The following is an 11,530-nucleotide window of genomic DNA, read 5'->3' as shown; positions in this document are numbered from 1 at the left end:
AGGGGCACCGCCCGCCCCGCCCCCTCAATAAACCCACATCACAATCAAGGCTTCATGAATAATTTATTCCATTTGAATTTTTTTTTTTAAAAAGTATAAACCTTTTTTTTTTTTCTTCATTTCCTCGATCACAATTTGTACAACTCAGTGTTTATGGCATTCGGCAGCAATAGTGTTTGTTCCTTAAATCGCTTTTTGTTTCTGTGTTTTGTCACGATAAATACGACGGCAGCTTGGCCGAGGGCACATGGCGGCGGCTGTGCAAGGCTCCCCGGCAAATCCAGCCATGCCAGAGGGGTGTGGGAGCAGCTCCCTGACCTGTCCAGCCATGCCAGAGTGGCGTTGAAGCAGCTCCTGGACCTGTCCAGCGGTGCCAGAGAGGCGGTGGTGCAGCTCCTTGGTGTGTCCAGCTGGGGTGTTGGAATGGCTTCCCAGTGCGTCCAGCCATGCCAGCGGCGTGTCGGAGCAGCTCCGTGGTGTGTCCAGCCGTGCCATCGGGGCGATGGAGCGGCTCCCTGGTGTGTCCAGCCGTGCCAGAGGGACGACATGTCCAGTCACGAGGCCACAGGCTGCGGCATCCCAAGCCAGCGCTCGGCAAGGTCCTCACGTCCAGTTGACTCGGAAAAACCTAAAGCTCGATGAGTAGCATCCTGAAAAAGTGACCCTGAGGATTGTGGTAGGTCCCAAATCCAGTTTTACTGTAAATTAAGCTTTACTCCACTGAAAATAAAAAGTACACCCACAAATAATAATAAAAAAACCCTTTAAGTATGAAGCATAGTCCTGGGCCCTTTACTTAAAAAAAAAAAATTAAAAAATAATAATAAAACAAAACCACCTTCCCAGCTGGAGGTTGCGAGACAGTAATGTTGTACAATGTCACCCCATTAATGAATTCTCCAAAGAAACCCAGATCAAAACCAAGGTTGATGCAGCATTACTATCCCAACAGACTGATATGCTGTGCCATACTGTTGTGCAGCAAATTATATGGTGCAATAGCATTTTTTTTAAATGTTTTACTCTTATTTTTGAAAGCCTTAAAATAATGCAACATAATATTTTGATATTACAGTATTAACAAATAGTGCTTGATTAAAGACATCAGCAAGTCTTCATAGCAACACACAAAGTTAAAATTACCATCAGAGGTAAATATAGAAATACAATAATCTGCGCCATAACTGACAGCTAAGTAAGAACATAGCTGAGGATTTAAATATAAATCCATTTATCTTTAATTATTTCAGAGAATGTTAGATCTAAATGTTACAGCTACTTTTAAAATGTGAGGGTTGTTACAAGTACGGCTGGTGGCCTTGCTGGTCTAGCAACAGTTTTCAGAAAACTAATTCAAATAGTAGTGAATCAAAGGTGACTAAAAGGCTTAAATGCAGTAATATCTGGGTTAAAATATGTATTTTTAATTGGAATGGAAGCTTCTCAGCTTCTTCTTTCATTGGAAGAGATAAACCTCCACAGCTACTTAAAGCACTGACAGGAACAACATTTTCTTGCAAGACCATTTTGAAAAGCTGTAGCTGAAATTTTCAACTGTTTAAGCTTGTACTTGCTAAACAACCTCGACTTATTGGATTGTGACAATTTTATTTATAAACCAGCTATTATGTGCACTTAAAATAGTTAAATGAAAGTAGCTAACAAAAAAGTATGCCCAATATAGTAGTTGGCTCCGTGGTGCTGGCAGGTTCGATATGTACATTGCCGGCTGTGACTATCACTCCAGAAATGGCCCTTTTAATCTTTTATAGTGGTTATAATATTATAATTTACTTTAATTGCATTTGATGGGGGGAGGAGTGGGAAACTGGCAGCTTTCACAGTGGGAGTTTCACACGGACGGCTGGTCCAGGTAACAGAATACAGTTACACCAACATTCAGGCAGCTGATTCACTTACCTTTAGGAATACAAGTCAGATTGAACACAAACAAAGCCACACCAAAACCCAGCCCTTGGAACTTGGTTGACTGAGCCAGGGTTAGAAATAACCACTTAGCAACAAAGCTCAAAATAAAAAGGACATACGCTTTGAAAATTCCAGTTTTAGGAGCACTTTTCCACTTCAAAAATGTCAACCAAATGAGAAAAAACCTTCTGTAAGACAATAATGTGCCGTTTAATCTGTGGTGCATTACCGAGATAAAGTCATGGACAGACCCAGTTTTTAACTCTATTTATCAAAATATGCTAACTTCTGATTGCACTCATGTTGTTCTGAAGAAATGACTGAAAATTCTCATCACCAATTGTACAACTTCTTTATACAAAACCAAAAAAGTTGCTAATATTGTATGTACACGATTCAGTGAGACTGTTCATACGAAAAAAATCACCTCAGGCAGGTCTTTTGCATTTACGAAACGAGATTTTCATGAACACAGTAAGTTTGGTAAATGCAAGCAAAGTCTTCCTTGTAGAGGGCTAACAGCAGGTGCACAGATGGATCTTAAAACTTGCTCCTTTACAGGTTTAAACCAGCGAGACAGACAGTATTAAGACCCAGGACTTGGGTTATAGTGACAGGCTCCCAGGAGCGCTGCAGGAGTTCAGTTTTTCATCTGGCAGTCAGATAAGGAACCCAGAAAAAGCATCTGCAGCTGCTCTTCAGCACCCGTAGGGGCTATTTTAAAGCAGCACCAGACATTTGGCATGTGCTAGGAAAAAGGAAGGAAACTACTGAGAAACAATGGTGACTGGAGATAGTGGGAGACATTTAGGAAAGCCTTGTGGTTTGTCAGTCCCTTCCTTGGGGAGGGCAAAGCCTCCTTGGCACATGCCCCAGCCAGAGCCTGGAAACGGGATATGGGGAAGGCCATACACTGATACTTGGGACCTTCACCACAGTGCCAAAAATACATGGAAAAGGAAAATGTTCAGGGTTTCGTGCTGTTTTTTTACTAGTGGAATAAAATCTGAATACCAGAATTCACTGAGGATCTATATACACCACATTTTAGTTAAACACACACCAATCTTAAAGTCAAGATTGACTATTTTTGCATTTGTAAAATGGCTAGAGCTGGGCTAAATTTCAGCCTGGCAGGAGACTTTGGATAAGGTCAGAGTTTTCTGTGTGTTCCGCCTCAGATTCGCATTTTATGACAAATGTGGAAGCAAACAATGCAATGAGCACAGTGCCAAGAATATCCAGGGAGCAACAATGCACAAGAGATATTCTTGTGATATTAAAACTTGTGTCCTGGAAGCGGATCTGAGAATCTAGCCACAGCCCTGAACCATAACACAAACTTCAATTGAAGAGTTTATTCGTTTTATTCTCACTACAAGTTAAACCACCTACAATATCACTTATATATTGCCATTGTTACTCTGTAAAGGTGTGATATAAAATGCTGTAAGACCCGGTACCTTTTCAATTTATATAAACACAGTGAACTTCATTACTGTACATGTACTCTGCAACTACAGCTTAGCTGTAAATCCCCCACACACAATGGTATGGACATTAACCCCTCTATCCCCATTAAACTGTACATCAAGACAATACAAATTTACTGTCCCCACCCACCCCTTACAAAAAAATAATACTCTAAAAGCAACCTACTGCAACTTTTAATTAAGACGATTACATATATTTTAGACCAATTGCTTTAAAGCAAGAAGGCAGTATAAACCTTCTAGGAAAATTTTTATAAAAGAGGTTAAGAAATATAAGACAATTTATACATTTAAAAACTTACAATAAATAAGAGATGCAGGCATTTTTGAATACTAAGTACTATAATCCAATACAAGAACATCTTGATGTTCTGAAGCCATAGGTTGAAACTTAATTGTTCCTCATGTTTCTTCTCATCTCCATGCTTTTAAAATTCATTAACCATGACTGGGTACTATGGCTCATTACTCTTCACAAATACTGTGGCTGGGGAAAAATGGTTAATTTTGCTACTAAAAATGTTATAATACACTTTCTGATCATCATTCTGAAGCGTCCCCCATAGTCAGTGACTCAAAGACAGCAGGGCGATGGGTGCCCCTCTCACAAGTCAAAACAATATTTGCTGGAAGTAACAAGATTCATACCCCATCACAAACAACTTGCACTGAGAAGAATTATAACTTAGTCCTGCAGTGAAATATCCCTTTTCCTCATTTTTGTCTTGCAAAATTCAGATGAAGATCACAGCATATTCATGATAAAGTTATACAACTGATTCAGCACCACAAAATGAATTGGGAGACATGACCGTCTGTCCTGGGTTGCAGGATCACAGGTTAGCCAGGAGAGTGCATTGTACTGTTCCAGAACAAACCTGAAAACAAACAGCCTTCTGTCAGGTCAACACATTTTCTCAGCACAACTTTACAGCCCTAATTTACTATAATCCACTTTCTTTGGCATCAAAACGTAAAATAGGTTTGTTAACATTCAGAAATAACACGTCTTCTGAATTAGTACAAGCAGTTCGGAGCTAAACTTGCTTTCAGTGGAAAACTATCATTGTAATAGTCTATGCTTAATTCATATCAAGAGGTTCACATTAAAAAAAAAAACAGAAAAAAAATTCTGATGTTTTCTCAATTACTATCCAATGGTTACATAGGTCTGGGCTCCCGTCCTTCAGCATTTCTGATTTTCCATGAGATTGCCATGCAATGTTCTTGCTTAACTATTACTGTCTTCTGTGTTAGACCTCAAACTCTCTTCTAGTTTGAGGAACTCATTGTTTTTCAAACATTTTCAAACACTGATAAGTTAAGGAAGGGCTTAGAAATGTTTGGTTTTAATTCCACTGTTCTGTGACACTTAATCACTTAAAGCACAGCAATTTATCTGCACTAAGGGTATCAGCTGTGCAAAGAAAAAAACTCACAGCAGGAAAAACAAACATGCAGCTTCCCTGCAGCAGCATTTAAAATTAAATGCACAATATTTTTGCAAGTGATCAATGATAAATACCTGAGCACATCAGAAGTTTGATTAGAATCAAGTGGATGGGAGTGTTTACTGTGGAGTAGCTCGTCTGATTGCACTGAAGGCACGTGGAGGTGCAAAGAGGCCTGAGGAAGGAAGAAGGAAGCCAGAAGTTACTGCCTGATCAACTACACCGTATTTCCTTCCCCCATATTGTTGCAGCTTGCAGTCTCCTTCTCTGTCTGACACACACAAGCAAAACAAATCTTATCCTTAGGCCATCAACAAGTTCAGGAATTGTCAGACTATAAGGTCTTCCTTTATATTCTCTCACACAGATCTCTCCTAAAAGCACAGTGCTAGTAGTGCAATATATTTTAGTGGGTTTTTTAATCCCTTTCTTACATTAAGTGATTATTAAAAAAGCAACTCAAGTGGCTCAAGATGTCTAATAACACACAGACTTGGAAGTTCCGTTATTTTCCATAGGCCTGGTCTATTTATATTCCATATATAGAGCTGCTTAGTGTAAATAATAAATCCCCTCTTCAAAATAATAACCTATACCAAAGCCACAGCTGAGCTTAGGTCAAGAGGAACTGCTAATCCAGACACAAACAAGGCTGCAGAAGATATATCTGTATCATAAGAAAACAAAGCACAGTATTAGAGATGCTGATTTGTTAATACAGAAAGTTTCTCTGTATCCCAATGTATGGCCTTAAATGTGCCCAGTATGTCTTGCTTGTGCCATAAGGAGATAAGGGGCTCAGACAATACCCAGACAGATGATACAAGGGCCATAACTTGGCAAAGCCAACTTTGAAAAAACAGGTTTTATGCTTTGTGCAATACAGAAAGAGATTCCTTATTTTACCCAGTGCAACTGAGGTACTGCATTGCATTCTGTACCTCCTTTTCTACCACCAGTCCCCACTAGGGTCCAGCCTTAACCAGAGCTCTGTCCAGGAACTCAGCCTGTTCTTACAAAATCCTGGAGCATAAAGTTGGCAAAAAGAGTCCAGACTACCAAGAAGAAACCACGAGCAAGGCAGAACCTTCCAAACAGCCAAATCTCAAAAATTTCACACTTGGCCTCTCCTGAAGCAAAAGCAGGACTATTTCCAGAGACAGGCACTGACTTTGGTTTCACCAGAACAGCTTTCACCCCCAGATCCCTCAGGCTGCACAAGTCTCTGTGCCAGTACAGTACCTTAAGAAACAAGGGACACTGATTTTGTGCTTGAGGACACGCTGACCAAAACCAGTCAGGCAATGGACCTGCTTTGGCAGTTGACACAAAATAACCGAGGGCCAGTGGCTGCTGCAGTATATTTGTTACTTCATCATGAGATTCTGTGGAAAGCAATCGATCTGTGCCTTGACCCTGGAACACAACAGGCAATGGTTTTGGATTAGGAGGGCACAAATTTAATAGAAATTATCTGTAGCTTCTGAAACACAAAACATTTTGAAATATCCAAGCATGACATGACAATCCAATATCCAAGTGATTCAACACCTTTCATTCCACAAAAGGAAATTAACAGATGGAGAAAAAACAGACAAAACACACACACAAAACGGTATTTATTCCAATATTTACCTTGCCCATATCACCTCCATGGGGGTAGTGGGACCCTGGAGAATGCACAGGGGATCCACCAGGAGATGCAGGAAGAATATTTATAATATCAGGATCAAGATCATCTCCAGTGTCTAACAAGTCAAAGATTCCCATTCCATCTGCTCCATCTTGAAAAAGAACAAGACCAGTGAATTCCCACAGTTTCACTATGTACAGAACATGACGATACATCCAGAAAAAAAGTGAATTTCCATAGAAATGGAAATGGTTCTTCGGAAATTATTCTAAGGAAATGGTTTCTTAGAATGAACAGTTTATTCTTATTACAGGGGGAGTGACGAGGGGTTTTTAGAAGGCAAGAACAAATCCAAAGTACAAACCATTGTTTGTGTTAAAGGCCAGATCCAGGTTCTCAGTAGTGTAAGTGGATGATGCCACTTGCACAGATGCAGACGTGGGGAACACCAGGATGTGAGTGCAGGACGTGTCCTGGGGTGTGTTCAGCTGAGACGTTTGCATGTTCAGGGTGGTGCTGCGCCCAAACACAGAGCCGGTGGACACAGAATCTTTGGGAGACAAATCAAGCATTTTCTTAGTTTTGCAAAGCCTGAACTGTTCTTTCTCGTGCCAAAAAGAGAGAGTTTCCCAAATACCTGGCATAATAATGAAAGATCCCTGGGGTTCCATGGCCACCAAGCAAGCACTGAGAATGCTGGGGGAGTCTGCGGCAGAGATCCCACACATCCTGCACATGTCCTTCAGCCTCTTGCTGAGGGACTGCAGGTTCCGGCGGCTCAGCAAACAGCTCCAGTCTGAGGGTGGAAATGCCATTATTTAGGTTTTCTTCCAGAAGCAGGGATAGACACTTGATATTACTGAAAAATTAAAGCTTTAGACTCCAAAAAATGCTACGGTTACCTTTTAATTCCCCATGTCCTATTCTTCCTAAGCGGCCAATTACAACTCTCCATGGCAAAGAGCTCATCTGCACAAGTCCCAAGCACCATTCCCAGAGTTTCTGGAGACCAAGTCTGCGGGCAGAACCCTTTTTCCTGCGAGCTCTAGAGTTAAGAAAGAAGGGAAAACAAAGCTAAAACCCACCTGCAACAAATTTTTAATGCCACATTTAGAACATTTTTGTATTAACCTGAACATTCACAGGACCCAAGACCATTGGTATTACAGTCCATCAGCTGCAACTTCAGGGTTTTTTGGGTATTTTAAATTAATCACATTCGAAAACGGACCTTAAAAGCCAGTAAGTGAGGAGGGGACACACACAATAACACTCAAGAATCACATGAAACTAAACAACGGTCTTCTATAAATTTAACTCAAAACAATATACACATAATAAGGAAAATATTCATCTGCTTTAGCCAGTTTTGCAACACAGCAAGTCTACAAAAGTCAGTTATTCTTACAGCACCAAACCCAATCCAATTCTTCAAGGGGAGTGAAAGAAAATACACTTGCTAAAAATGAATTAAACAGCTGGGTTCTTACCTGTTTGGTACATCGATATTAATTATGCAAGTTTCTAACTGCTCTCCATAGAGGTCTGTACAGGATGCAAGCAGCCACCTCTGATCATGAGACAAACAGTAGCCCACAAAAAGCACATTATACTTCTGGCCAGCTTCTCCAAAGGTTTCTCCCAGCTCTGTTTGCTTGTCCTTTACTGGAGCCAGTACAAAAGGAGGGGTGTAGAGTCGAATACACTCAGGTCTCTAGAAAGATGACAGAACAGATAATGAAGTTTGGTTATTCCTAACATGAAAGATGGTTGGTTGATAAGCAGGGACCTTTCTCTGATCTGGGTAATTCCACAATCCCATTAACAATACTCACATCAGGGCTCCTAAGAGCAGTTTCCATGGCTAAACCTGGGCCAAAGCCAGTTAAGGTTTTCACGTTGGTGGAAGTTGGGAGAGGTCTCCGACACTGAGTGAAAGCTGAAAATGCCAAAGATTTTAAATGCTGAGTGTAAATCTGCCGGTCCTCGTGTTTCACAGGCTGGAGCAGGTACTGACATGGGACAATCTAGAACAGAGGAGAGGAGAAAAAAAATAAATCATTGTTTCATCAATACATTAAATGGCTTTTGACACAGTACTTGGTACATTGCTTTTTGAATTTTACTTTGCAGTCAAATTTCTTCCAATTCTTCTAAAGCCCCATGGGATTTCAAGAAATTATTCTCACTGAAATTGTGTTCAGAGGAAAAAAATAATTTGTTTAGAAGAGAATCTTAATGATCCCTCCAAAAAGCTGCCCTCTATTAACTTGTCCTGCAGCTCCTGCTGGAAGGAGCTCTGCCTACAGCCCAGCAGGGTTAGAATTGCAGCAGATTCCAGTACAGGACCAGCAGCTTTCCTTTGCTTCACTCCTTATTGGAGTGGGCACTACATTTCCTCTGAGATAAGACTGGTGAGTTTGGAATGTACAACAGGATTCAGCTTTGGTTAATAGCACTCAAACTGCTCTAAAAGCTATAACCTGATTTAACAGCTGGAGAACTGTAAGTAAAGTTTGCAAAGGAAATGAAACTTCCACCTTGAGGGTGTTATTGCTCCCAAAACACAGCCAAAGCCAAGGATACTCTGTTTGTTTCTGTTGGCTCACCTGCACAGAAATGATGTTCTTGATGTTGGGAGGAAGAACCTGAACCATCTCTAGAAAGCAGCGCAGAAGTCCAAGTGTCCACAAACTAGATGAGCTACTGTTCTCATCCTTTTTTTCATATGTGAAAGGATCAATTATGTAAACTACAATTGCAGGTGGATAGGTGATAGCATGTGAATCTCCATCTGTGGGGACTCCGACTTTATCACGATCCATAGTGCTGGAAATGAAATTTTGAAACCAGTTACAAACAGCTGAGTTTTATAAAGATTTAGTTCCACTTCAAAACTAGATCAAATTGTTAATTATTAATCTGAAAGACCTTTGAGTCAACTGTGGTGTAAGAAACAGTCTTTTTATGTCATTTTTGTGTGGGAGCTTATCAGTAACTCTGAATCCCTTTTCTTTCCTTTAGCCTTTTTTATTACAGCAGCTCAACTACTGCTTAACTGGGGAACAAGAATATCTACAGTAAGAGCTGTCTTCACCACTCTAACTTTGATTATAGAAAATAGAACTATAAGATGGTGCCAATTATCCATCTCCCCCTCCTTCCCCAGCCCTTTAAAATATTGAAGTGAGTAGTTTGGTGAATTTTCTCTCTTTAGAGAGAGAAGAAAAAAAAGGAAGTTTATTTTTGTACCAGAGCAGACAGTGAGATGCAATTAGAACTGCAGCTACAAGTGGAACCAAAAGGTTCGGCTCCACCACAACTGAACTTCATTCTCCCTAAAAAGCAGCTTGGTGAAAATAATTACAGGATTTTTATTGAGGGGGTGAAAGTGCATTCATAAGTTCACGTTAGTTGAGCTGACTTTTCAGCTGCAGGTGTGATTGCAGTTCCCTACCTTTCAGAAATCTCTGGATGGGGCTGTGCAGGTGCTGCAGCCGTGTCTCCAGACATCCCTGCTGTTTGCAGTGTTGGCTGTTGCTGCTGCCCCCCAGTTTGCCCATTTGGGACTGGTGCAGTCTGGGCGGGCAGGGAGGCAGGAGTGGTATTGTTCATATTGCTGAAAGGTGGGAATGAGGAAGGCTTGCTCGTTGGAATGCCACTGCCCAGACTGGCAGAGGAGGAGGATGGGGCAGTGGTGGTCAGGGTGGAGTTGGCTGTAGTGGCTGCAGAGGACATGGCACTGGTGGAGGTCACTGTGATGGTGCTGCTGGTGGGAGCTGCAGGAGCTGACGACGGAGTGTTGGGATTTGCAGCAGGGGCTGTCACTGGGGGCAGAGCAGAGGCTGCCTGGCTGGAGGGAGGGACCAGGTTTGTTTGGGAAAGTAAAGAATTGTCCAAAGGCTGAGAAGCAAGATAAGGACCTAAAACCAGGGAAAAAAAAGCATAAATTTTATATTGCAGCTGTTTTGATGCTTATGTCACCTATGGAAGTCTACGGTTCTAACAAAACAGAGCAAACCTTGAGCATACGTTTTACCTCTTAAATTAAAATACCCGTATTAAATATTCAAATTCTAATATTTTCATAAGAGCCTTTCAGAAATATCAAGAAATCTATTTTTAACTTTCTTTTTTTTCCAGATGTGTTGAATTGCTGGAAATCACTGCTTCAGAATCAAAGTCACCAATACAAGAAGACAACCAAAGTCCCTGTCAGGCAGCCACGCTGCCATTCCCTAAGGGCACTGCTGGATGGTAAGAGGCCATTTTAGCACATATTCAAATATAGCTTAAAACCAGAAAACTGCCCCAATCAGTAAGACCACAAGCTATAATTCCTTCTTCTCTAACACAAAGGAGTAAGTGGCAATCATATGAAATAAGGAACGTCAAAAAAAGTCATACCCAGCTCGTATCTGCAAACTTGAGCATAGAGTTTGAGTTTGGAGAATGCCTCGTTGTTGGCATTGGCTGTCTGTGAGAACCACTCCGTGACCAACTTCTCCGAGAGCTTCTTGGAGGCTGTAGGTCCAACCCTCATGATCCCATCAGGCAGTAACTTACAGATAGGTCTGTGCTGGCCAAGCCTGCAGGACTGCAAAAAAGGTAAAAAAAAGCCTTAAAAGCTGTTAAATATCACACAAAGGATATATGAGATATATATATATATATATATATATAAATTCTCAGTTTATTTACAGTATTCCAAAGTAACATTATAATTCTAGAATTCCACCAGTAGGAAATGTTGAATAGTGATTTTATGGCTTATTTTCAGCGTTTTCCTAAATGCAAGCGAACCAGGTTGATAATCACCTACTCCAATCTTCATCCCAATCCAAGCAGTACAAGCATGTAATTAATTAATTAAATGGAGGTAACACAATTAGCGTGGCAATGCAGAGCTGTGCCACCGGGTGGCGTTTATCGGATGGAAACGGCGAATACTGAAAGGAACGGGGAGCAGCACGAATAGCCCTTATCTTCCAAGTGCCCATTCCTAAAATCCCTCCGAGCAGCTT

General features: G+C 41.0%; 1 protein-coding gene across 1 annotated transcript in view; it reads right to left on the bottom strand.

The window, feature by feature from the left end:
* Positions 1 to 44: 44 nt before the first annotated feature.
* Positions 45 to 11,530, bottom strand: part of MED13 (mediator complex subunit 13) — a 53,804-nt gene continuing 42,318 nt past the window's right edge. The window contains exons 19-30 of the mRNA XM_042026410.1: positions 10,914 to 11,103; positions 9,964 to 10,429; positions 9,116 to 9,335; positions 8,342 to 8,533; positions 7,997 to 8,220; positions 7,409 to 7,551; positions 7,144 to 7,302; positions 6,871 to 7,056; positions 6,509 to 6,657; positions 6,116 to 6,289; positions 4,948 to 5,048; positions 45 to 4,300 (exon numbers count right to left, since the gene is read on the bottom strand). Coding sequence (XP_041882344.1) covers positions 4,168 to 4,300; positions 4,948 to 5,048; positions 6,116 to 6,289; positions 6,509 to 6,657; positions 6,871 to 7,056; positions 7,144 to 7,302; positions 7,409 to 7,551; positions 7,997 to 8,220; positions 8,342 to 8,533; positions 9,116 to 9,335; positions 9,964 to 10,429; positions 10,914 to 11,103 — 2,337 coding nt within the window. The 3' untranslated portion in view covers positions 45 to 4,167. The remainder of the gene's footprint in view (positions 4,301 to 4,947; positions 5,049 to 6,115; positions 6,290 to 6,508; positions 6,658 to 6,870; positions 7,057 to 7,143; positions 7,303 to 7,408; positions 7,552 to 7,996; positions 8,221 to 8,341; positions 8,534 to 9,115; positions 9,336 to 9,963; positions 10,430 to 10,913; positions 11,104 to 11,530) is intronic.

This window comes from Corvus kubaryi, unplaced genomic scaffold (genome assembly GCF_017639235.1).
Source record: "Corvus kubaryi isolate FWS band 111438036 unplaced genomic scaffold, C.kubaryi_AGA036_p1.0 37284, whole genome shotgun sequence".
NCBI lineage: Eukaryota > Metazoa > Chordata > Aves > Passeriformes > Corvidae > Corvus > Corvus kubaryi.
This window is presented reverse-complemented; position numbering and strand designations above follow the sequence as displayed.